At 48.4% G+C, this 27,060-nt stretch overlaps 1 protein-coding gene across 3 annotated transcripts in view; it reads left to right on the top strand.

Moving 5' to 3' along the window:
- Positions 1–1,034: 1,034 nt before the first annotated feature.
- Spag1 (sperm associated antigen 1) overlaps positions 1,035–27,060 on the top strand; it is a 59,344-nt gene continuing 33,318 nt past the window's right edge. For 2 of the 3 annotated variants that reach the window (XM_052160714.1, XM_052160716.1), the window contains exons 1-10: positions 1,035–1,318; positions 2,357–2,504; positions 4,319–4,478; positions 9,801–9,926; positions 13,757–13,821; positions 14,397–14,506; positions 15,461–15,566; positions 18,013–18,143; positions 20,510–20,616; positions 22,739–22,898. In XM_052160714.1, coding sequence (XP_052016674.1) covers positions 2,359–2,504; positions 4,319–4,478; positions 9,801–9,926; positions 13,757–13,821; positions 14,397–14,506; positions 15,461–15,566; positions 18,013–18,143; positions 20,510–20,616; positions 22,739–22,898 — 1,111 coding nt within the window. In that variant the 5' untranslated portion in view covers positions 1,035–1,318; positions 2,357–2,358. The remainder of the gene's footprint in view (positions 1,319–2,356; positions 2,505–4,318; positions 4,479–9,800; positions 9,927–13,756; positions 13,822–14,396; positions 14,507–15,460; positions 15,567–18,012; positions 18,144–20,509; positions 20,617–22,738; positions 22,899–27,060) is intronic. The other variant, XM_052160715.1, reaches the window with a different exon arrangement.

Raw genomic sequence — 27,060 nt, forward strand, 5'->3', positions numbered from 1 at the left:
GGGTGTGTGCGTATAGTCCACACAGACCCACACACATGGACTTTGGTATAAAAAGTGTTTGCTCGTTTATGCAGGTGCACATGTCCCTCAGACCACAGAGTTCTGGGAGTTGGCTGTAGTGGAGCCTGTCTAATACCAGCGCTTGGGAGGTAGAGGTGCCTTGGGAGGTACCAGGCACAGCTTGAAATACGTTTTTGCTGTTTAAGAGCTCTGTAAACAGTATGAACTTTGGCACCCCTTGTGAGCTAGCTGTGTCTTCATCTGTAAATATGCAGTTTAGCATTCTCCAGCATCACACCCTATGGCCCCTGCCCGCAGACTTTCTAGATGTAGACACAAAAAGGAGAATTTATTGTTATGAACCGGGCACATACCCCGCTGCTTTGATCATTTATTTTACCAAATCTGAAATGTATTTAAAATAAAGTTTTTCCACAAAACGACCTCTACTATTTTATTCATCTGAATTGCTTCTGTCAATCATATTTGTATCTCCAGCACTCCAAGGGGCACCTTGCTCCTCTCCAACCTCTCAGGAAATGCGGGCTGCATCAAAAGAGGGAAATGTGCCGTCCACTTCTTCAGGGAACAGTAGATAGGTGAAGCCAGTGTGCGACAGAGTCCGGCGGAGGATCGGCCACCACTCTCCTTAGGAGTCCAGCAGGCAGCCTCTTAACAGCGTTTAAGTGGGGTGTGGTGGACGCACCTTTAATCCGAGCACTGGGAAGGCAGAGGCAGGCGCAATCTACAGAGGGAGTTCCAGGACAGTCACGGCTACACACAGAAACCCTGTCACGAAAAATCAAAGCAATAAGAAACAGCGTTTAAACAGCTGTAAAACAGACTGAAACCCAAAGGACCGGTTTCACCCTCTGTTCTTGCGCGTTTCGCACGGGGTTCTGGTCTCGGTGAGGGCAGAAGTTAGCTGCAGCTTGTGAAGCCAATCAGCAGAAGGACAGCCGGGGTAGCCAATCGCCGGTCAGAGGGCTTGGTCTCCGCCCAGCCGCGTTCAGCAGCGGCTCCGGGGGGGGGGGGTCTCAGGTCGCCATCCACCGCTGGCTTCCCGGGTGAGACCCGGGTGAGCGCCCTCGGGACGTAGACAAGCGGCCGAGCGCGCGCGCACACACACACACACACCGTCGATGAACGTCCTTTCTGGTCTGGGAAGGCGATCAGAACTTTCCACCGCTGTGGTTCACACGGAGGTCGAAGTTGGAGCGGAGTTGCCGCACTGCGGTTTCCTGGGACAGCCATCTGCTTCAGCCCCAGGAACTACAGCCCAAGCCGGAGGAACGACTCCCGACGCCGACGCTTGCAGGTTGGCCCTGGAGCTAGCTCCCAGGCTCGTCCCAAACGCTTTCCCTGGGTCTGGCGGTGTCTGGAAACCGTTGTCAGGGCTGGGGCATGCCACTCCCGTTTCTGGCTACAGAGGGCGCTGGCCGCCTGGGTAGGAGAGAGTTTTTCACGTTACCGGGGTTACTAAGAAACGCTGAGGAGGTATCCCTAGTACACTGATTAGGAAATATAGGAACTGAATGTGAACAGGGTGATGGCAGATAAATCAAACTCAGCCAAGACCAAGCTTTTCGACGGACTGAAAAGAAATACGGAAAACTTCTCTAGAGAACAATCGAAAAGTTGTTGAGAATTAACATTGAGGTGTGTGTATGGGGGCGGGGGAGGGTCTCATGGAGCTCAAGCTGGCTGTGTTATGTAGCTGAGGATGATCTTGAATTCATGTCCAGCCCTCGAGTGCTAGCATTATACCACGCCAAGCTAACATACAATAATCTTTAGAAAATGTATCCTATAGGAGAAAAAAAGCATAAAAGATTCATCATCGGGCAGTGCACAACTGTCTGTAATTCTAGGTCCTGTAATGCAAACAAAAAGTAAAGTTCTTCAAGTACTCCCCCAATTCCTTTTAAATTTTTAGCTTATGCTTTTGATGGGAAGCACTCTTTACTCTCAGCCTAGAGGTATGATACGAAAGCCGAAGTCTAATTAATTCCCTGCCTGGATCTTATTCCAAAGTTGGAGAACTGTTAGTTAACCTTTTATACCCAAGGCAAAGCCAGCAGCAATCTGCAGGAGACCCCTACATGCCTCCCTCTCCTTACACCATACTGCCCACCCCCCTGGGGGGACGGGACAGTTTACTAACTACTAGGATACTTTACTGAAGAGTGCCTAAATAAATATATATTATATATATATATATGTATATATATATAATTGTAGATGATAATGTTATAAGATATATATCATGATATAAAATATATGATATATAATTATATATAATTGAGCTAAATTATATATATTAGATTCACATCTGTTTTTTTACGTTATGTTTCAGCCATGACTGCTAAGGCTAAGGACTGCCCATCATTGTGGGGCTTTGGAACAACAAAAACATTTAAAATTCCCATCGAGCATTTGGATTTCAAGTATATTGAAAAATGTTCAGATGTGAAACACATGGAAAAAATTCTTTGTGTGCTGAGGTAAGCATTTAAAAATGACATCATGCATTTTAATTACACCATTGTCTTCATGGAGGCAAACCAGCAGTGGGAGTGTGGGGAGTTTCCAAGTGAAGTCCCCTGCTGGTCTGTTCTGTGGTTCTGGGCCACATGAGACATGCTGATTAGGATCCTCTAAGGCGCTGTCCAAGAAGAGGTAAAGCCATATAAACACAGCTGCTGGTTCTCTGACAGCTAAGGGTGACTCAGTGCTGCCTGATCTGAGGGAAGATGGTGGGGAGGCCTGAAACAGGAAGTTATCAGAGCCCGGTGCCGATGATATCAAACCTTATATGTGTATCCGAGATGCAGTTGTTAAAAGTGCAGGTTTGAGTGCCTCGTCCCCAGCTGTTCTACTTCAGAAAGCCTGAGAAGGGAAATGAGCTTTTAACAGTGCAATTGATTGTCATGAATTTCACGGTCTCTGCCCTGTGGAGTACAAATGTGGGACGTCAGTGTGTTTCCTGAGAGATTGGATTTGAAGAACCGCGTTCAACTGCAGGAGCAGTTGCGGCTCAGGAGCCAACAGCCTTCTCAGGATGTGGTCCTGATTCTTGGCTCTTCCCTGGGCCTTGTTTTTATTTTCTCTGACCTTCCCTTTAAAAAACTTATTTTTATATGTATGTATGTATGCATGTATGTATGTATGTATTGCAGCACATGTAGTGTATGCCAGAGCCCAAGGAGGCCTGCGGGAGTTCAGAGCTTCATCTAACTTTCTAGGGAAGGAATTCTGTTTCTTTCGTGTTTTAATTTAAGAGTGTTTTGTCTAAACTGTTTCTCTGTCATTTTCTCCTCAAACATTAAAACAAACAAACAGGGATGGAGCGGTTAAGGGTACTGACTGCTCTTCCAGAGGTCCTGAGTTCAACTCCCAGCAACCACATGGTGGCTCATAACCATCCATAATGGAATCTGATGTCCTCTTCTGGTGTGTCTGAAGACAGCAATGGTGTACTCATATGCATAAAAAAATAAATCTAAAAACAAACAAACAACAGTGACGAGGGCTGGAGATATTTTAGAATGTTTGCCTAGTAGCCATGAGACTCTGGGGTTGATTCACATCAGTAGAATTTGGTGACAAATGTTTGCAGTCCCAGCATGAAGAATGTGAGCCCAGAAGGATTAGAAGTCCATGGTCATCCTAAACCACGAGATGTAGGAATCAGTCTGGGCTATATGAGACCTCGACTCAAAACGAGATTTTTTTTTTTAACAGAAACTCTTTGACATGGAAGCCTGCATTGCCTGTCAACTTGTCTCTAATACTGAATTTCTAGCATACATTTTGAAATTGCTCTGTGCATACAATGCACATGTAACATATATATATATATATATATATATATATATATATATATGGAGAGAATATTACGTATTCAAATTAAAAATTTGTTATTTTATGCATATGGGTGTTGAGCCTGCATGAATGTCTATGTGCATCCAGTAGGCACAGAGGCCAGAAGATGTTGGCTGGAGGGAGCCAGATAACCTGGAACTGGACTGACGGAAGTGAGCCGCCCCGTGGGAACAAAGCTCAGGTCCTTTGGGAGGGCAGCCAGTGCGCTTAACTGTCAAGCTGCCTCCCTGGCCCGAATTCAACCTTTAATGTGTGTGACGTGCATTGTTTTCTTTGGAGTCCTCAGCCCTGTGTTTGCTGTAGATTTGCTGATGGCAATGGCCTGTTCCCTGGCCCAGCCAGCATCCCGGCTCCTGCCCTGCACAGCCCTCGAGATCAGGAACGCAGAGCCTCTAAGTTAGATGCTGACTCTAAAATTAAACTGCTTTTTAAGGTCTGGTGAAGAAGGCTACTACCCTGAACTCACAGAATTTTGTGAGAAGCGCCTCGCCCTCTTGGCTCCTAGAAGTCGAGCTCTGAGGAAGGACAAGCCCGCAGCGACGGCGTCCAGCTTTTCAGCGGAAGAGTGGGAAAAAATCGACAGTGATCTAAAGGTAGAGCAAGCACCCGTCCCGGGCAGCGTGCTAGTGGGCACCCATCCTGGGCAGCGTGCTAACACTGCATGCCACTTGACTCACTTGAAATTCTGGCCTTCCAGATTGTCACTGACCGGCTTTTAGCAGTGTCCACTTCCAAAGGAGTGGTGGCTTCTTAATTCTAGAAATTTATTGTGAATTTTTGCGCGTCAATGCTTTCTAAATTTCTGTATCATGTTCAACCATAATCAAATCACCATCAGTTTCTTTCTATAAAGATACTTGGGGATGGGTGCAGTGGTGCCACCTGTAATCCTGGCACTGGGGAGGCAGAGGCAGGAGATCAGAAAGAGTTCCACTCTGGTTACACAGTAAATTGGGGGTCATTCTTGTCTACACAAGACTCGTTTACAAAATCAAAACCAGAAATATTCGATCATTTGTGGTCATTTGTTTGTTTTTGACTTTCTTGATTTCCCCTTAATAAATTATAAGAATTCAAGTCATTTAAGCAAAGAATTTAAAAATATTTTTGTCTATATGGCAGTATAGTAAATCTTGAAATCGGGTAGTGAAACCTTGCTGATTTCTTAGTTAGGTCACTGTTGCTGAGGGACACCCTCCCAAACGGAGGGAACCCGAGCTCGTGAGGAAGTGGTGCACTTAGCTTCCCCAGCACTGATCATCACAGAAGGAAGTCAGGACAGAAACTCAGACAGGAACGTGAGGCAGGAGCTGATGCAGAGGCCATGGAGGGGTGCTGCTTACTGGCTTGCTCCCCTGGCTTATTCTTAGAGAACCCAGGACCACCAGCTCAGATACGGCACCACCCACCATCACTGGACCCCATTAATCACTGATTAAGAAAATGCCTTAGTGCTGGGTCTCATGGAGGCATCTTTTCAGTTGAGGTTTGCTCCTCTCAGATGACTCTAGCTTGTGTCCAGTTGACATGGCCAGCCGCCACACCTGTTCTTTTTGTGAGTTGTTTTACTTCATCTAGGAATATACAATAATGTAGTTTTTATACAACAATGTGCTTGTGTTTAGATTGAGACTGAATGAATTCTTGACTATTTTTATTACTGACATTATATTACATCAGATAGCCAGTTCTCTTATCTATATGTTTCAAGTGCTGGGATTAGTGGCTGCCACATTTGATTTGTTAATCAGTTTCAGAAGAACTAACAAGAATCATCATCTTTTTTGTTTTTTTTTCTTGAGACAGGGTCTCCCTATGTATCCCTAGCTATCTTTAAACAAACTAGGCTGGCCTTGAACTTACAGAGATCTACCTGGCTCCCAAGTGCTGGGACTAAAGGCATGAACCATCATGCCTCCAGTCATAAACACTGCGTATTTACCACTCATTTAGCTCTGCATATCTGTAGTGGCTGGTTTTGTGTGTCAGCCTGAATCATCAGAGAGGAAAGAGCAGAAACGGGAGAGAGGGAGGGGAGAAGGGGAGGGGACAAGGAGACAGTTGAGGGGACAGGACAGAGAGAGGGAAGGGAGCCCTGGCAATGTTGGGAACGAAAGCAGGATCATGTGGCTAGCTAAAACAAGTCAGGCAAGGTCCGGGTTTCAGAAAAGACCCTACCTCAGAGGAACATGGCGGAGCGGGCATGACAGTGCAGGCCCTCCTCTGCCTCTGAGCACACACAGGTGGATGCACTCACACATATGTGTGTTACATCATATGTGTACACACACATTCACACACACAGCTACATTTACACACTTACATGCACATACATACACTCACAGTCATACACATTCATAACATAATTACACATATACACATACACACACTTACACACTCACATAAATACATACACGTGTACTCACAAATATGTACACTCACATATTTACACACACATATATACACTCACATACATACTCACACATAAACACACATTCACACACTCATATACTCAAACACACATACATACTCATGTTCATACACTGACATCCACACACACACAGATACATACACATACATGTGTGTGTATGAGCCATGTATAACTTATTAAATCATACTAAGACCATAATTAAAACTATATTATCAGCTCAATAAATGCAGCTAAGTTTTATTTTACAAAATTTAAAGCACATTCTTGAAACAAATTCTTATTAAACAAGCATCAGGCCGAGTGTGGTGGCACAGACTTAATCCCAGCACTCAGAAGGCAGAGGAAAGGGGATATCTGAGTTCAAGGTCAGCCGGGTATGGATAGAAAGTCCCAAGATAGCCAAAACAAACAACAGTAGAAACCAACCAAGGATCAGGAGGGGACTTCCTTTATTTGACAAAGGATATATATAAAATTTAAATCTAACATTATACTTAATGGTGAGAGGCTGATTTTCTTTGTAAGGGTCTCCCCTCTCCCCTTTTTCCCTCTCCCTTCTCCCCTCCCCCTTTCCCTTCTCCTCTCCCCTCCCCCTCTCCATCTCACCTCCCCCTCCCCATCTCATCTCCCCTGCCCTATCTCCCTTCCTCCTCCCCATCTTTCCTCTCTCCTCCCCTTTCCCACCTCCCCTCCCCCTCCTCCTCTCCCTTTCCTCTCCCCCTCTCCTCTCCCCATTCTCCCCTTCCCCCTCTCCCCTCTCCCCTTCCCCACTCTCCCCACTTTCCCCTTCCCCTTCTCCTCTTTCCCCTCCTCCCTCCTCTCCCCACTCTTCCCTTCCCTCTCTCCCTCCTCTCCCCTCCCCCTCCCCATCTCCCCTCTCTTCTCTCCTCCCCCTCCCCTTCTTCTTCCCTCCTCCTCTCCCCCCTCTTCTCTCCCCTGCATTGGCTCCTCCCCCTCTCCCCTGTGCCCCCTCCTCTCTCCCTCTTCTTCCCACTCCCTCTTTGGCTTTTTTATTTTACCTTTGACTTGATTCTGATGATCTGTTGGTCAGCAGAACACTGCCCCTATCGCCTCATCTTTAGGTAGCTAACAGTGAATTTGTTGTGGAGGCTGCTGTCCTCTGCTGCGAATCCATCTTTGTCCCCCACTTACTGAGTCACCTCCTCTGCCCCCTCCTTTCTTCTTCATCTTCATTTTCAGCATGCGTTTGTTTGCTTGCTCGTCATCCTCGCTGGTGGTGGTGGGAGTTGTGTGGACCTCCATGCAAGAGCAAGATGTTAACAGCAGGTGTCTCCCCAGCATTTCTCCACTTTACTGTTGGGATGGGATGTCTCTGAACCTGGGCCTTACCTTACTGATCCCAGGCTTGCCAGCCAGGCGGCCCCAGGGATGCTCCAGTTTCTGCCTTCTCGGGAAGGCGCAGCCCCTCCCCGCTCCAGGTCCCCGCGGTGGGTGTGGCCACCTGAGCCATCAGGCCTCTGTCACCCTTTCTTCTGTGCTTTCTCTGTTGCTTCTTCATGTTCTCCACCACATCCCCCTTCATCCCCTTGCTTTCCATTTTAATCTCTTGTTGCTTTTTCTCTTCCCATGCTCCCCTGCCAACCTCTCTTCTTCCTACCAGACACCCAGGAAGTAAGTGTAATTATTGAATTCCAACGATCTAAAAGCTTTGACAAATGTTACAGCTCTCAGTATATATTTGCTGAGTAATAAATAATAAGAATCTCATTGATAATAGGGAAATCTCTTCCTTAAGTTTCAATGGCATCTGTGGTTCCTCGGATGAATCTAACATGTGAATCGCATGTGGTGGTGCATGCCTGGCCTGTGCTTACAGCATTTGAGAGGGAGAGCAGGAAGAGGAAGCTTCAGTTATATACGTCAAGACCAGCCTGGTTATTTGAGACTGTGTATCATCTGTGTGTGTGTGTCTAATCTAGCATGTACCAGATACTGCATTACAAAAAAAGAAATAATAAAGACACATGCACTACTCTATATATGAGGAGAAATTGACAAGAAACACTTAAGGTCTATGTGATTGTGTGCGCAGAAGGAGCCCTGTAGTCCACCCAGCGGGTTCAAAGAAACTTGCTAGAAGTGTGACTGGTAAACTTTGCAAGATAAATAAAAGTTTCCAGGTATGGTGGCCCAAACCTATAATCCTAGCACTTAGGAGGCAGAGGCAGGAGAATCTAGATTAGCCTTTGCTACATAGCAAGTCCTTGCCTCAAGTGCATGCACATGTGTGTGCCTGTGCACAAACTCAGGTCTAGTGGGAATGGTCTGAGCCACTCTGGCTCCTGGAGGGTTGTACATTAGTACCTGCCCAGCAGCAATCTGAATTTGCGAATGAAACACACACACACACACACACACAGTTCTAATCCTCCCCACAACTAGCACACATTTCCCTCCTGTACTCCTGGCTGAATGCCCTCTAATTTTATATTTTATCTCTGTAGCCCTGGCTCTTTCTGGGTGGTTCCCAAGATGCTTCCTGGCAGCCCTTCTGGGGGCCACATTCCTTCTCACCTGCATTTCAGATGATTTTCTTTCTACAGCTCTAAATCTGACTCATCTTCCTCAGAATCATGGTGATTCCTTTCTTCCAGGCCCTAAGCCAGCACAATCTAAAAGTTCTGCCCCTCTCTCTCCACCCAACCATTGGCCATTGGCTCTTTACTGATCAATCAAAAACCAGTTGGAGACAAGGACCTTCAGTGTTTGGACACGCAGGTTCCTGATGAATTCAGAGCATTAGAACCACTCCCCAGCACTCAGGCGTGTTGGATTACTTCAGTCATCCCAGCCCTTGGGAGGTGGGTCAGGGTTAGGAGCTCAGGGTCACCTCTGCATAGATGCTGACACCAAGACAACCCAAGCAAAAATAACAAAAAAGTCTTTAAAATTCTTACACCATTTACCTGTCTGTCTGTCCATCGGTGTGTGTGTGTGTGTGTGTGTGTGTGTGTGTGTGTTTTACCACATGTGTGGAGATCAGAGGGTAACTTTATGAGCCAATTATCGTCTTTCATTCACATCTTGGGAGCTGAACTTGTGTCATCCATCTTGACGGCAAGCACCTTCACGCACCGAGCTGTCTCACTGTCTCCTGTAGCCTTTTTGTATTTTTACATCCAGGGGGTGGGGATGAGAGGAGAACTTGTGAGAGTCTGGTTTCTCCTTCAATTATGTGCCCTGAATTTGAACCCAAGTCGCTCAGACTTGGCACCAAGCATCGTAACCGCTCAGTCGTCTCATACCCACTCTCAAATGTTCTTAATGAGACTCAACTGTACACTGAAAACAGCTCATAAAGTAAATTTCGGGTTGTGGGTATTTATAACCATTAAGGCAAAGGGAGGAGCCTCCAGAGAGACCAGCATGGAACTGGGCTCTGAGGACTGCTGCGCAGTCCTTGTGACGCGTGGTCAGAGGCTTCCGTCTCTGCAGCTGTCACCCTCTGCTCCGTCCTTCTCAGACCTGGGTATCAGAAATCAAAAGAGAGGAAAGTACACGACACTTCCTTGACCCTGAAGAACATCCAGGAGTGGAAGATCCTCTGCCTCCTGTTCGTGGCTCCAACTGCTGCCCTCACAGCGGCAAGGTAGGCCTTGCAGGGATGGTGGGGCAGGACTGACAGGCATGGGAGTGGCCCACAGCGATTCCCCTGTGTGCCCAGGGATACCAGGGATGCAAGGGCAGGCAGCTCACCCTCTGTAGGCTCTCCCCTCCCCCACTCTGGTGTCGTAGTAGAATCTGAACCTGGGAGCTCACACTAGACACGAGCTGACCCCTGAGCTATGGCTCCAGACCTCGTTAACTTTATTTAGAGACAGTGCCTCCCTCAGTGGTCTAGGCTGGCCTTGAACTTATGAGCCTCCTTCCTTATCTACCCAAATAGCTGGTGGAGTGGTGCTCCGAGCACTAAGAGACGCCCTCGCTTCCTGGTGCACGCGCTTCTCTGGGCTTCATGCTTTGTGCTTGGTCCCTGTTTGGTCCTGCAAATCACTCCTTTTCCCTCACAAGCTTCACAGAGGCAGGGTCTGTTAGAGTCCCAAGTCCATCAAGTTTACTTAAAGTCGAATCTAGGCCTGTGCACCTCCTTATTTGACAGGATGACAGTCCAGGTCTTCCCACATCTTTTTCGGGGTTTCCTATGTAGCCCTGGTCAGCCTGGAACTTACTAAATAGACCAGACTGGTCTGAAATTCACAGGAATCTGACTGCCTCTGCCTCCCAAGTCCTGGGATTAAAAGTGTGCATCACCATCGGGCCTGGCTATTTATCCTTTTAATATATATTATTTAATATAGAATATTAAATATAATAAACTGCATTAAATATACTCTGTTAATAAAATATATAATATTTAATTCATGTATGTACATTATACATATGTATATGTATATATATACACATACCCATGTGTGTATGCACTCCATACTACTGTGTGCACGTCAGACTTAGTGGAGGGGTTCCCTTCATCTACGTGTGGATTTGGGAGATGCAGCTCAGGACTTCAGGCTTGGTAGCATGTTTACCACTGAGCCATCTCTGCCCCTCATGTTTTTCTAGAATCTTCAGTTTTATTTCTAAAACATTTCCATCACCCTGTTCTCTGATTTACCTTCCTCGATCCTCATTGGGGGTCACACAGGCAGTGGGAGACGCTGCCATCTGTGATCAATGAATGTGTAGTCACGCATGAAGCACCATGTGCTGAGTTTGTGCCCTAAACCATGTGACATAGAATTCTTGACCTGGTCTTTACTTTTTAAATATTTATTACTTATTTTTATTTTATGTGTATTTTGCCTGCATGCTACATGCATACAGTGCTAGCAGAAGAGGGTGTCAGATTCCTCTGAAACTGGAACTACAAACAGTTGTGAGCTGCTGTGTGGGTGCTGGGATTTGAACCTGGGACCTCTGGAAACGCAGCACATGTGCCATCTCTCTAGCCCCTTGCCATGGCTTTTAAATGGCTTATAATCCATTGGGATAGACAGATGAGCAGCACAGTGATTCTCAGATTGCATCCTACAAAGTTAATGTTTGTGTTCCTGTGAAGCAAGGTCATGCTATATTGCCCAGGCTGACCTGGGATTCTTGCCTCTGCCTCCTGAGCAGGGGACAGTAGGCGCAGACCACTGCACCCTGCAGCGCGCTTGGCAACAGTGCTGAAGCCTCCCCTTCCCCTCTGTCTTGACATGGGCACCAAGAGTAGAGCAGCCGTGGCTGAACTTGAGTCAAGGCCCGGGCGCCAAACCACTAGTCCAGGCGATGGAGAAAAAACAAAACAAAGCCAGCTAATGTAATGCGACCTTTGGTGCAACGGTGAATTGTTATCTTGAAGACATGTGCTTTCAGTATTTTATGTGACAGGCTAGGAAATATGCAGAGAGACACCTACTGAGCTGGAGATACAATTTTACTAAGTGTCTCAGTAAAATTGCTTGGGAGGCAGCAAGGCGGCAGAGGTGTGTGCTGCCAGTCCCAATAGCCTGCTGGGTTCCAGGGGACACAGGGCAGGAGGAGAGGTTATGTTGGTGGTGGCTTTTAGATTTTTAAATTTTATGTGTGTGAGTGCCTGGATATATACATGTGCGTGCCTGGTGCCTGCGGGGGTTGCAAAAGAGCATCAGCTCCTCTGGAACTGGTGTCTGCTACTGTGTGTGTGCTGGGGGCTAAACTCGGGTGTTTTGGAAAAACAGCTAGTGCTCTTAACATCTGAGGTATCTCTCCAATCCCAAAAGAGAACCAACTTCTGAAATTCTCCTCTGATCTACACACACACACACACACACACACACACAGACACACACAGACACACTCTCTCTCTCTCTCTCTCTCTCTCTCTCTCTCTCTCTCTCTATATATATATATATATATATATATATATATATTATCCTCTAAATGGAATGCATATTTCACATGGGGGCACATACACACACACATAATATGTATATATATATATATATATATATATATATATATATATATATATATATATATATCCTCTAAATGGAATGCATATTTCACATGGAGATATTGAAGAACTACACAAGAATTTAAGTACCCCCAGTTTCTTTCTTTAAAAATCTTTTTATATTTATTTTATATGTGTTTTGCTCACATCTGTGTATGTGCGCCATGGACATGTATGGTGACTGAGGAGGAGCTCAGACAAGGCCGAGACCCTGCAGAGCTGGAGTCACTAGTGTTTGTGAGCCAGCACGCTGGTGCTGGATCTGAACCCAGGTCCTCAGCCAGAGCAGCCAGTGCTCTTAACCGCTGAGCCATTGCTCCAGCCCCAGGACCCAGCTCCTTTAACCACTAAGCTGTGCCACTTGTGTGAGTTTTCTAACAACTGGTCCGCTTTAAACAAGAGGAGTGTGTTTTATAGTTCCAGAGGCAAGATGCTGAGAACCAGGGTATTGTCGGGGCCTGGTCAGTTGAAACCTGGCGGGAAGACGGCGGGAAGACCTCGCTTTGCTTTTTCAGTTCCTGATGTTGCTGGCCTTCCTCAGCTATGACAGCAGCTCCACTCTGAGCCTTCGTCTCCACTGTCCCTCCTCCTGGCACATTCCCTGACATTGTATGATGTCTTCTGGGAAATTCAGCTCTCCTCCGTCTAATGGCTGCTGTGCCTTCCTCCTGATTTCTCCGGGTACAGAGCCCGCCCTGTTTTCCCATCGTCAATCACTGGAGCCCTTCCTGCAGTTTCTCCAAGGGTAGAAGAGGGGAGGTCTACCCTTCAGTTCTCTCTGAGGCGGCCTTTGCAGCTACAACCCCAGGCTGCTGTGGCCATGTCTCCTGCCGCACGGGAAAGCACACAGCGTCAGTAAGAGGGAACCAGCGGGCGGGGAGTGCAGGGAGACTGAAGAACACAGAAACGAGGGGGTCCTCCCCAGCAGCGGGGTCCTCCCCAGCAGCGCGGTCCTCCGTTCTTGCCAGTGTGCCTAGGACCTGCTCTTGTTGTTGTTATTGTTGTTGTTGTTATTGTTGTTGTTGTTGTTTTATTCCCCCCCCCTTTTGTTTTTTGGAGTTTGTCCAAGTCGGGTGTCTGCCTGACGAACAACCCTTACTCATCCAGCAACATCGATATCCTTGCCTCTAAATGCCTCAGCTGGAAAAGAATGATTGAGTTTAGCGCTATTTTTATTTTAAGAACCATCAATGACCTATGTGAGTTTTCGTGTATGTCCTTAAAAACCTATGACACTGTCCTTGGGGTTAACTACAGATTTAACCCCTGACTTTCACCTCAGGTTTTGTTACATCAGACACTGGAGTTCTTTTATGCCCACAGAGACCTGTTTTTCTGATCTGTTCTATTTGTGTATCTTACAGCAGTGGCTCACAGTTCATTTATAATAAATCTTGGTGAGCTTAGGTTGAATGTATCTCATCAAGTGTGGTTTATTCTTTCAGGAAACATATTCTAAAAGTAAGACAGCAAAGAAGAGGATTCCAAGGGATTATGCAGAATGGGATAAGTATGTTTTATATTTCTTTATTTAAAAGTTGTCTCTGAAAAATTCTCTGCTATTAAATGCGATACTAATTTACAATATTATAAACCTGCTACATCAAGTGTCTCAAATCACTTTAGTAAAGTTACCATTTTACCGAACACTTCCCACCCCTTTCTTGTTTCTTTTGAGACGGGGTCTCACGATGTGACCCCGGCTGCCCTTCCTCTTCCCCAGTCTCCCGGCCACTATAATTCCAAGCACACGGGACCACATCTGGCAATCTAAGCTCTTCTAATTTCACTTTTTTCATTAATGATGCTTTTTCTTTATAAAACTAACCACAAACAGGTTAGATTTAAGTCTGTTGTTTCTAAGACAGGGTTTCTTTGTGTAGCCCTGGCCATCCTGGAACTCCCTCTGTAGATGAGGCAATATCTGTGAGTTCAAGGCCAGCCTGGTCTCCAGAGCCAGTTCCAGGACAGGGTTTAGAGTTCATCCCAGGCATTCCATCTGCAGACACCCAGTCGGAACCTCAGAGGCAAGGAGGGCAGTGCTGAGGTTTGTTTCTTACTTGTACTAGTCTTCTGTTGTTTCAGATTTGATGTTGAAAAAGAATGTTCAAAGATTGATGAAGATTACAAAGAAAAGACTGTCATAAACAACAAGGCTCACTTGTCTAAAATTGAGACAAAAATAGAAACAGCAGGTAATAAGAGAAAAGGGGGTTGGCCATTTTCCAAAGTTTTAATCACGGGAAATGTGTCAGGCAAGGAAGTACTGTCCTTGAGCACTAGTGATTTCCACAAATGTTTGTAGACTTTTGGCCAGAGTTGACCATCCTAACAAGTTTATTTTTAGCTTTGATTGCTCGGTTTTGTTTGAGACAGAATTTCATGTAGCTCAGGTTGGCCTTGAACTCCAGTAGCTTGGCCTTGGACTTCGGATATTTCTGCCTGTATTCTCTAGGTGCTGGGGTAGGAGGGGTGTGCCACTGCACCTGGCTTTAATAATGAAGTTTGTAAGACTTCAAAATATAAACCTATTTTTCTTTTTTCTTTTTCTTCTGGTTTTTGGAGACAGGGTTACTCTGTGTAGCCCTGGCTGTCCTGGAACTCACTCTGTAGACCAGGCTGGCCTTGAACTCAGAAATCTGCCTGCCTCTGCCTCCCAAGTGCTGGGATTACAGGTGTGAGCCACCACTGCCCAGCTAAACCTATTTTTTCTTATAATATTCTTTTGTTTTCCATTCCTTTTTCCAACTCTCTTTTAAAAAAAATTCTCATTTTTTTTGCATCAAACAAAAGAAATGAGACACTTTTTCATCTGAAGTCCATACAAGACCTTTAAAGTAAAACCAGCCATAAGAAAACCAATCATAAACAAAACAAAACAAAAACAAAAAAAATCCACATGGTTAGAAGAGAAGAAATCAACCTAAACTCAAGAGAGCTTTTATTTTGTTTGTTTAATCTATGACTTTCTGCTTCATTAAAATAACTATTCTTGGGTGTGGCAGTGTAGCTCAGTGGTCCAAAGCTTGTTGAGCGTGCCTGAGGCCCCAGGTTCTAGTTTCAGGGCTGCCCTAAAATAAAAGCACTCGAGCATTCAGACGCTGCGGGAAATCATCTTAGGCTGTGTTTTCGTGTGAGTTTATTTCTAGGTCTGACTGAGAAGGAGAAGAGTTTCCTTGCCAGTCGCGAAAAGGGGAAAGGGAACGAGGCTTTCTACTCGGGAGACTACGAAGAGGCCGTGATGTATTACACCAGGTCAGGCCTTCTCCTTTCCTTGTGGCTTAGTTTTGCTCTCTTAGGGGCTGGAGGGTGACTCAGCGAGTCAGCACAGGGGCTGCTCTTCCTGGGACCCCGGTCCAGTTCCTAGCATCCACGCGGCAGCTCACAGCCTGCTGTAACTCCAGCTCCAGAAGATCACCAGGCACACACATGGTCGTAGGCATATGCCAGCCAAACGGCCTAACAGGTGAAATTAAAGCCATCTTTCCGTTGTTGTTCAAACCACATAAATAAACTAGACAGTCCCTCGGGGGTTGTAACTGTGATGTCACGAGTTCACCCGTGAGGCCTCCTCTGTGGCTGTCTCCCTCCCTCCCTCCCTCACTCTCTTTTGAGTCTATCTTATCATTTGGGACATAGCCGATGCCTTCAGTTCTTTAGAGGACTCTTCCTGACACCCTCTCCCCCCCCACACACACACAAGTTACTCTTCCCTGTCACACAGCACACCACCCCCTGGTTAGCAGGCTCTGTAGCACTTAGAGTCCTTCATAGCTCCTCTCAAGGGAAGTTCAGAGTTCTGTGATCTGACAGCAACAGTACCATAAGCTCGGAGAGCAGAGCGCGCGCGTGTTCAGTTGTCTGACGGCATCCCTCCTCACTGCCCAGTGAAGGGCTTGGCTCATAGCAGGCCTTCATTAGGATCTGTGAACTCTTGAAGATTATGCTGTTGTGCCAGGAAACATTCGTGAACCGCAAAAGACCACCAGGGAACCGTTTCTGATGCAATCGCATTAGGGTCTCTATTACAGGCTCAGGTTTGGGCTCCCCTCCAACCCAACCCCACACAGCAGGATGGAAAGGAAAGGAAAGCCTCCTCGAACCCTCAGCAGGACAAGGCTTTCTGGGAAATGGGAATAAGCAAGGGGTTTACAGCCTGCCTAGCATCTTATTGGATGACTGCTGTAAGCCGACAGGTGGGACTGTCTGTCTGAGTGGAGATGTCTCATACAGGACTGTGTCTCTGTATTCTAGTGGCATAAGTTACATTTCTTTTTTTTATAGCTAGGACTGCCATCACAAAATACCACAGCCCTGCTGGCCTGAAGGAGATGGTTTCCTGGAGTTTCTGAAGCCCCAAGTGAAGGCGGGCGGGGTTGGCTGCTGTCGAGGTGCTCACCTCTTGCAGGCGCCTGTCTGCCTCTGTTTGCGCACACCGTGCGCTCGTCACTCGTGTCTGGCTCTAATCTCTCCGTTTTATAAGGATATCAGTTTTGTCAAACTAGAGTACACACAGTGAGGACCTCATATTAACTTAATTACTTGTTTTTAAACATTTTTTTGTGGTGGTTTTAATGGCTAGTATTATTTGTAACCTTGGAAGAATCTGTAATCACGTGGAAGCTGGGCCCATGGACCTGCCTGTGGGGGTTATGATCTGATTGTGCTGCGTAGGGACAACTACCACTATGGGTAGTGCCATGCCCTGCCGAGGATCCTAGATCGCACAGACAGAGAAAGGCTCTTCAGCATCGGTGCCCAGCCACGCTTTTCTCTGCTCCCTGCTGTGCCTATGGTGATTTTCCCCACGTGATAGGCTGCACTTGAATTGTAAACCAGAATAAGTCTTTCTGCCTTACGTTGTCTTCTCGCAGTATTTTATCATAGCAACAGGAAGGGGACTGAGGCAGTGGCACTGGGGACTGAACGGGGCCAGCGCTGAGCTGTGCGTACCCTTGACCTAAGAACCTCTATAGCCTCCCACGCAGAGGTATGCACATTCTGAGACCTTGGAGGTTTAGGATTTCAACATACAGATTTTAAGGGACATAGTTCATCTCTTATACAGTCTGGATTTGTTTTATTTACAAATTGTACCAGTTATTTTGCATGGCTATGACCTAAATGCCCGAGAACAGCAGCTTTCAGGGAGGGAAGGGTTTACGTCAGCTCACAGTTTCTGAGCTTGGTGGTTTGGCTGGCCTGTTTCCTGGGTCTGAAGGACGGATGAACAACTTGGTGGCAGGAATAAGCTTCATGGTGCACCTGATGGAGGGACATAGGAGGGGACAGGGACAGGGACATTGATGGCTACCTCAGAGGCTGGCAATCTTTCCTCTGCCCCCCCACCCCCAAGCCTGTGCAACTCTAAGGGTCCCACCCTGTGCCCAGCCATTGGCCGTTGGCATCTTTATTGATTGATCAAAACACAAATGGGGAGAAGGACCTGTAGCATTTGGACACACAGATTCCCCATTGACTCACAGCATTCGAGCCAGTCTTCCACGCATTGGGCGAAGGGGGAGGAGCCAAGGGCGTGGTCCCTACTTCCTTCTGTCAGGCTCAGCCTCTGAGGTTTCCAGAGCCCCACAGAGCACCACTGTGCCACCAGCCTGTGGGGACATTTTGTATTCACACCACGACCTCAGCTGAGTCCCTCTGACTCTGGCCTCCCTCTTGCCGACTCATGTTTCTTGTGTAGGAGCTTATCCGCCCTTCCCACCGCCATTGCTTATAACAATCGAGCTCAGGCCGAAATCAAGTTGCAGAGATGGAGCAGCGCTCTTGAAGACTGTGAGAAGGCCTTGGAGCTGGAGCCTGGAAACATAAAAGGTAATCAGGCAGCAAGGGTCTTGTCTCGGGCCCAGCAGCCCACCTGAGGTACTTTGTGATGCTACACCTTTCAAAAGAAGAAATAGTAGTTGTGGTGGTTTGAATGTTTGACCCACGGGGAGTGGCACTGTTAGGAGGAAGTGCATCACTGTGGGGGTGGGCTTTGAGGAACTACGCTGAAGCTCCACTCAAGAGAGAAGAGAGCCTCCTCCTGTGGAGGAGCCAGGAGAGGACGGTCTCCTGCTGCTGCCTGCAGATCCGATGTAGAACTCTCAGCTCCTCCTGCAGTACCATGCCTGCCTGTGCGCTGCCCTGCTTCCCGCCATGATGGGAACGGATGCTGTGGGCCAGAGCCAATGAAATGTTTGCCTTTATAGGAGTTGTCTTGGTCATGGTGTCTCTTCACAGCAATGGGAACCCCGAGACTGTGGTGGAGAACATTGTAAACTGCAGTTGTCGCCTAGTCCTAGCACAAATCTTAGTCCTCTGAGCAGTCCACCACCTAATAACAGTACAACTTGACCCCAGACCCTATAATTTTATTGAGTTGCCAATATGTACACCACAGTGTGTTCTCTATAAGGCTAAAACTACGTAATATAATGAGGGAGTGTTGCATAATTTCCAGTTATGCATTAATAGCATATTAAAACCTGTTTGATACACTATTTCTTACATTTCAGAATTATTGAGCCTGATTTTTTTTTCTTCCAGATACCATTTTACTATGTAATGTTCTCTCATATAGGGGTCCAAGGGACTAGAATGGTATATTGTTAGTATTAAATTATTATAAAATTATAAATTGAAATGTGCAAAAAAAAATATACAATATGCCAAAGTGCTCAGCTCCTGACCCCTGCTGATGTAGTCACCAGGACTGCAACAGGGTTCCACATGCTAAGTTAACTTTGGATTGTTTTGGTTTAGTTTAGGTTTTTTGTTTTGTTTTGTTTGCTTATTTTGAGATAGGACCTTACTGTATAACTCAGGCTGGCCCACACACCAGTTCTGCCTCGCCTCCATGAAGCTAGGATTTAGGCCTTTCCATAACTGCCACAGCCAGCTCTGATCATCTTAGAAATATTAGTACATATTAGTACAGAGATGGGCAGCACAGCCAGGCCTGTAATCCCAGTTCTTGGGAGGTAGACTCAGGGGGACCAGACTTTAAAGGTCATCCTTGGCTGTACAGTGAGTTCAAAACCAGCCTATGCTATAAAATCCTGTCTCAAAACACTAAGCCAAATCAAGCCAAACACAAACAACCGTTCCCACCACCACCAAACAAAACTGACTGGCAGAATGGAGTTCGCTAATGCACTTTATGTGTCCTTGGCCAATCAGTGCCTACAGCATTTCTACACGGTGTCTCCTACGTTTCCAGAAAACAATGAGCTAAGAGCAGTGGCTATGGAAGGAAGCCATGTGTTACTGTTGGGTGAGCGGTTCCCAGGTACGACAGCGGGTGCAGGGCCTGGGAAACAGGCAGAGAGTGAGCGGCAGGCTGTGAGAGCGGAGTCTGGAGCTGCAGAGGGAGTCAGTTCTCTTCAGATGCAGCCCCTGAGAGGAGACCCCGAGTTACTGCAGAGGGAGTTCTCTTCAGATGCAGCCCCTGAGAGGAGACCCCGAGTTACTGCAGAGGGAGTTCTCTTCAGATGCAGCCCCTGAGAGGAGACCCCCAGTTACTTTCCTCTGCCGTGATAACACCATGACCAAGGCAGCTTAACAGAGGAGTTTGTTTGCATCCGTTATGACAGAGAGGCCTGGCAGAAGGAGCAGATGGCATGGCGCCCATAGCTTTCACTGTGAGCAGGTAAGCCAGTCGGAAGCAGGATGAGACTTTCTACTCTCAAATCACAATCTCACCATCCTTCCACCTCCCAACCTCCCCCAGTAGCCCCTCCAACTGGACCAAGTATCGGAATGCCAATGCCAATGGCCACATTTCTCCCTCAGACCACCATGTTGCTCCTGCGTCAGTAGATAGCCCTGCACCACACACACTCAGACAGCACTAGGTGGACTCCATCAGTTTTTGTTTTTTTAAAAAAGGACACGAAATGGGGAGTGAGAAGCTGTTAGGGGGAAAGACTCGGAGGGAAGGGGTTGAGGGTGGATTTGACCAAAGCATGTTAAGCATGTGTGGAAGTCTCAAGGGATTTAAAAAGCAGGCTGCTACCCAGTGAGGCCCCTTCCGGTGCGGTGTGGCAGGGTCGTGTCTGTGCTGCCACACGGACCTGGGCTTCCAGCTGCGCCCGCTGGGTCTCCTGCTGCTTGTTCTTATACTTCCCTCAGTTCGGACTGCACCAGCACTGTCATGGTCTGTGGTGAGCTACCGAGCACTTATCTTGGTACATTTCCAGCTCTCCTGAGACGCGCCACTACATATAAACATCAAAACAAGCCCCAGGAGGCTGCGGACGACCTGAGGAGGGTGCTGCAGGTGGAACCTGACAACGACTTGGCCAAGGTAAGGATAGACAATATATTTTAAAGCCTATCTCTGTAGTTTTCTGTTTCTGATTTTCCTGATTTATCTTGGGTGTTTACGACAGGGTTTATATGTGGCTGCTCTGGAGCTCCCTATATAGACTAGACTGACAGTGAATTCAGAGTTACCTGCCTCTGCCTCCCAAGGGATGGGACTAAGGGCGTGTACAATGCCATGCCCAGCTGGTTCTGAATGGGCATCAGTCAGGCTGGGGAGATGGCTCAGCAGGTAAGAGCACTGACTGCTCTTCCAGAGGTCCTGAGTTCAATTCCCAGCAACCACATGGTGGCTCACAACCATCTGTAATGGGATCCAATGTCCTCCTCTGGTGTGTCTGAAGACAGCTACAGTGTACTCATATGCGTAAAATAAGTAAATATTTTTTAAAAAACAAGTGGCGTTGACATCTCCTAGAGATAGGAGAAAGGAGCTGTTAAGGGAAGTGTGGTTCTGATCCTGAAGAGGAGCTGTCCATTCACTGATGAGGACAGGAAAGATGAGAGTTTACTCTATGTGCAAATTAATACGATGGCTGAGTGGCACATGCAGTCCCAAAGTGCTGCTGTCTTGGTTTCTGCTTCATTGCTGTGAACAGACCTTGTGGCCAAGGCAGCTTAGGAAGAAAGCTTTTCACTGGGGTCTTGCTTGCAGTTGCAGAGGGTGAGTCTATGATCATGGTGGGAGTGTGGCAGCAGGCAGGCAGGAAGGATTCACAGCTTTGGTGTTTGGTTTTTGCAGACAGGGTTTCTCTGTGTAGCCGTGGCTGGCCTGGAACTTGCTCTATAGACCAGACTGGCCTCAAACTCAGAGATCTGCCTGCTTTGACTTAAGAAAGGTGTCTTAAGATAGGGAGAACTTATATCTTGTCCACAACCAGCAGACAGGGAGATAGAAACCTCAAAGCCAACTCCTAGTGACACACCTCTTCCAAAAAGACCACACCTCCTAATTCTTCCCAAAACAGATCCACCAATGAGGGACTAAGTGCTCCAATATGAGAGTTCATGGAGGCCATTCTTACTCAAACCACTGTGGTGTCTGATGGTGTCCTAGGTCAGACAGGAGGGGCTTTTACTCACAGTCAACAAAGCTCCTCTTGTTCCCAAGTCCCACACTGATTACACAGAGTAACCCATTTTAGTGCTGAATGAGTGTGTGGTGACTGAGGATACCAACCCCCTACATATACACAGGAACACACACACACACACACACACACACGCACGCACGCACGCACCTGCACACACCAATAATGTTAATAATTTTTAGAGGCTGAAGAGATGATTCAGCTGTAGTAGTTAATAACATCTGCTGATCTTCCAGAGGACCTAAGTTTGGTTCTCAGTACAGGCAGACTACCACCGCCTGTAACTCCAGCTGCAGGGGATTGACCCTCTTGACCTCTGCGGACACCAGCATGCATGTCCAGTACACTCACATCAGTAAAATAATGTTGAATATTTAATGGGGAGGGGCTATATAAATGTCTTTCTTTCTAGATGGCATAGATTATCTCAGAACTTTGAACACTGTCCTTCACAGCACATGTTTCTGTTTTGTCTGAATAAACTGCCTGTCTGTGTGAGTGTCTGTACACAGAAATACCTAGAAGCTCTTTGGAAGTCAGCAGGGTTAAGTGACCGCAAGGAGTTCGGATGACTCTCTTTCTGTTTTTTTTAAAATGTATTTTATGTGTATTGGTGTTTTGCATGCATGTCTGCACCACAGACATGCTTGGTGCATCAGGAGTCAGAAGGAGGGCATCGGATCTCCTAGGAACAGGAGTTACAGACAGTTTTGAGGTAACTGCGGGTGCTGGGAATTGAGCCCAGGTCCTCTGCAAGAGCAGCCAGTGCTCTTAACCTCTGAGCTGCCTCTTTAGCCTGTTTTATGTCTATTTTATATTGTTTTTCAGTATCCATTTGTTTGTTTGCTTATTTTATAGTGGGCACAGTCATTGTAATCAGACAAAACAATGAAATTATAAAAAGGAGACTAGACTGAGTTTGCAAGTTTATTCATTTTAAAGTAACTTCTTCATTTTCTTACCAGAAAGAATGATTATGTTTTATTAAAAGGAAAACATTTAATTATGTTGCAGAAAACCCTATCAGAGGTCGAAAGAGATCTAAAAAATTCAGAGCCTGCCTCTGAGCTCCAAACCAAAGGGAAGCGGATGGTTATTGAGGAAGTTGAAAACTCAGGAGATGAAGGTGGAAAGGGAGGAGGAGATGAGCGTGAAGATGGTGGCTCAGAGGACGGTGAGGCATCTTCCATCCGGTTCTGCAAACTGCTTTTTTCTTCAGGAGGTGGCGGCGGGGGCGGCGGGGCTGGGAGGGGGGGTAGAAGGGGGTGGGGCTCTGTGGTTCAAAAATCGTTGGTTTCCCAGACTTGTAGTAGCTTCACCTTAAAATCTACAGTCAAGTTTAGCACTGCTTTTCTTTAAAATTTTTTTACATTGATTTATTTTGTGTGCTGCGTAGGGACACATGTAACACATGGGGGGGGGGGTGCAGAGGACAGCTTTGAAGCCACCTCTCTCTCTAGTACATGGGTCCCGGGATTGAATTCAGGGTGTCAGACTTGGTACCTGCTGGCCAGTCTCCTCCTCCTCCTCCCCCTCCTTCTCCTCCTCCTCCCCTTCCTCATTGTTGTTGTTGTTGTTGTTGTTATCATTATTGTTCAGGGCCTCAGTTTATAGCCCTGGCTGTTCTGAAACTCACAGAGATTCACTTGTCTCTGCCTTCAAAGTGCTTTAAGTGATTCAAGGCCATGCCTGCTCCATCTTTTCTTAATAGAGTTTAGTTGTAATAGTAAGGATTCTCTGGAGTAACAAGATTTAGAGAGTGGTTCTCTCTGTATATATGGAAAGGGGATTTATTAGAATGACTCACAGGCTGGAATCCAGCTAACCCAACGCTGTCTTCTATGAATGGAAGATCCAAGAATCCAGTAGTTATTCAGTCCATGATGCTGAATGTCTCAACTGGTCTTTAGCATATGCTGAAATCCCTAAGAAATGTCTCCAGTGTCAGTGAGGGAGTGTGCCTGTGTCTCCAGTGTCAGTGAGGGAGTGTGCCCGAGTCTCCAGTGTCAGTGAGGGTGTGTGACCGCATCTCCAGTGTCAGTGAGGGTGTGTGCCCGAATCTCCAGTGTCAGTGAGGGAGTGTGCCCGCGTCTCCAGTGTCAGTGAGGGAGAGTGCCCGAGTCTCCAGTGTCAGTGAGGGAGTGTGCCCGCGTCTCCAGTGTCAGTGAGCGAGTGTGCCCGCATCTCCAGTGTCAGTGAGGGAGTGTGCCCACATCTCCAGTGTCAGTGAGGGAGTGTGCCCACATCTCCAGTATCAGTGAGGGTGTGTGCCTGCATCTCCAGTGTCAGTGAGGGAGTGTGCCCGCATCTCCAGTGTCAGTGAGGGAGTGTGCCCACGTCTCCAGTGTCAGTGAGGGTGTGTGCCTGCATCTCCAGTGTCAGTGAGCAAGTGTGCCCGCATCTCCAGTGTCAGTGAGGGAGTGTGCCCGCATCTCCAGTATCAGTGAGGGTGTGTGCCCGCATCTCCAGTGTCAGTGAGGGAGTGTGCCCGCATCTCCAGTGTCAGTGAGGGTGTGTGCCCACATCTCCAGTATCAGTGAGGGTGTGTGCCCGCATCTCCAGTGTCAATGAGGGTGTGTGCCTGCATCTCCAGTGTCAGTGAGCGAGTGTGCCCGCATCTCCAGTGTCAGTGAGGGAGTGTGCCCACATCTCCAGTATCAGTGAGGGTGTGTGCCCGCGTCTCCAGTGTCAGTGAGGGTGTGTGCCCACATCTCCAGTGTCAGTGAGGGAGTGTGCCCGCGTCTCCAGTGTCAGTGAGGGAGTGTGCCTGCGTCTCCAGTGTCAGTGAGGGAGTGTGCCCGCGTCTCCAGTGTCAGTGAGGGTATGTGCCCGCGTCTCCAGTGTCAGTGAGGGAGTGTGCCCGCGTCTCCAATATCAGTGAGGGTGTGTGCCTGCATCTCCAGTGTCAGTGAGCGAGTGTGCCCACATCTCCAGTGTCAGTGAAGGAGTGTGCCCGCGTCTCCAGTGTCAGTGAGCGAGTGTGCCCACATCTCCAGTGTCAGTGAGGGTGTGTACCCACGTCTCCAGTGTCAGTGAGCGAGTGTGCCCGCGTCTCCAGTGTCAGTGAGGGAGTGTGCCCGCGTCTCCTGTGTCAGTGAGGGTGTGTGCCCGCGACTCCAGTGTCAGTGAGGGAGTGTGCCCGTGTCTCCAGTGTCAGTGAGGGTGTGTGCCTGCATCTCCAGTGTCAGTGAAGGAGTGTGCCCGAGTCTCCAGTGTCAGTGAGCGAGTGTGCCCGCATCTCTAGTGTGAGTGAGGGTGTGTGCCCACATCTCCAGTGTCAGTGAGGGTGTGTGCCCACATCTCCAGTGTCAGTGAGGGAGTGTGCCCGCGTCTCCAGTGTCAGTGAGGGTGTGTGCCCACGTCTCCAGTGTCAGTGAGGGTGTGTGCCCACGTCTCCAGTGTCAGTGAAGGAGTGTGCCCACATCTCCAGTGTCAGTGAGGGTGTGTGCCCTCGTCTCCAGTGTCAGTGAGGGTGTGTGCCCGCGTCTCCAGTGTCAGTGAGGGTGTGTGCCCACGTCTCCAGTGTCAGTGAGGGTGTGTGCCCACGTCTCCAGTGTCAGTGAAGGAGTGTGCCCACATCTCCAGTGTCAGTGAGGGTGTGTGCCCTCGTCTCCAGTGTCAGTGAGGGTGTGTGCCCACATCTCCAGTGTCAGTGAGGGAGTGTGCCCGAGTCTCCAGTGTCAGTGAGGGAGTGTGCCCGAGTCTCCAGTGTCACTGAGGGAGTGTGCCCACATCTCCAGTGTCAGTGAAGGAGTGTGCCCGCATCTCCAGTGTCAGTGAGGGAGTGTGCCCGCGTCTCCAGTGTCAGTGAGGGAGTGTGCCCGCATCTCCAGTGTCAGTGAAGGAGTGTGCCCACGTCTCCAGTGTCAGTGAGGGAGTGTGCCCGCGTCTCCAGTGTCAGTGAGGGAGTGTGCCCGAGTCTCCAGTGTCACTGAGGGAGTGTGCCCACATCTCCAGTGTCAGTGAAGGAGTGTGCCCGCATCTCCAGTGTCAGTGAGGGAGTGTGCCCACGTCTCCAGTGTCAGTGAGGGTGTGTGCCCACATCTCCAGTGTCAGTGAGGGAGTGTGCCCACGTCTCCAGTGTCAGTGAGGGAGTGTGCCCACGTCTCCAGTGTCAGTGAGGGAGTGTGCCCACGTCTCCAGTGTCAGTGAGGGAGTGTGCCGCGTCTCCAGTGTCAGTGAGGGTGTGTGCCCGAGTCTCCAGTGTCAGTGAGGGAGTGTGCCGCGTCTCCAGTGTCAGTGAGGGTGTGTGCCCGAGTCTCCAGTGTCAGTGAGGGTGTGTGCCCGCGTCTGCAGTGTCAGTGAGGGAGAGTGCCCGCGTCTCCAGTGTCAGTGAGGGTGTGTGCCCACATCTCCAGTGTCAGTGAGGGAGTGTGCCCACATCTCCAGTGTCAGTGAGGGTGTGTGCCCACATCTCCAGTGTCAGTGAGGGAGTGTGCCCGAGTCTCCAGTGTCAGTGAGGGTGTGTGCCCACATCTCCAGTGTCAGTGAGGGTGTGTGCCCACATCTCCAGTGTCAGTGAGGGAGTGTGCCCGCGTCTGCAGTGTCAGTGAGGGAGAGTGCCCGCGTCTCCAGTGTCAGTGAGGGTGTGTGCCCACATCTCCAGTGTCAGTGAGGGAGTGTGCCCACGTCTCCAGTGTCAGTGAGGGTGTGTGCCCACATCTCCAGTGTCAGTGAGGAAGTGTGCCCGAGTCTCCAGTGTCAGTGAGGGAGTGTGCCCGAGTCTCCAGTGTCAGTGAGGGTGTGTGCCCACATCTCCAGTGTCAGTGAGGAAGTGTGCCCGCGTCTCCAGTGTCAGTGAGGGAGTGTGCCCACATCTCCAGTGTCAGTGAGGGAGTGTGCCCACATCTCCAGTGTCAGTGAGGGAGTGTGCCCACGTCTCCAGTGTCAGTGAGGGTGTGTGCCCGTGTCTCCAGTGTCAGTGAGGGAGTGTGCCCGCGTCTCCAGTGTCAGTGAGGGAGTGTGCCTGCGTCTCCAGTGTCAGTGAGGGAGTGTGCCCGCGTCTCCAGTGTCAGTGAGGGTATGTGCCCGCGTCTCCAGTGTCAGTGAGGGAGTGTGCCCGCGTCTCCAGTATCAGTGAGGGTGTGTGCCTGCATCTCCAGTGTCAGTGAAGGAGTGTGCCCGAGTCTCCAGTGTCAGTGAGCGAGTGTGCCCGCATCTCTAGTGTGAGTGAGGGTGTGTGCCCACATCTCCAGTGTCAGTGAGGGTGTGTGCCCACATCTCCAGTGTCAGTGAGGGTGTGTGCCCACGTCTCCAGTGTCAGTGAAGGAGTGTGCCCACATCTCCAGTGTCAGTGAGGGTGTGTGCCCTCGTCTCCAGTGTCAGTGAGGGTGTGT

This window comes from Apodemus sylvaticus, chromosome 17, assembly GCF_947179515.1.
Source record: "Apodemus sylvaticus chromosome 17, mApoSyl1.1, whole genome shotgun sequence".
Taxonomy (NCBI): domain Eukaryota; kingdom Metazoa; phylum Chordata; class Mammalia; order Rodentia; family Muridae; genus Apodemus; species Apodemus sylvaticus.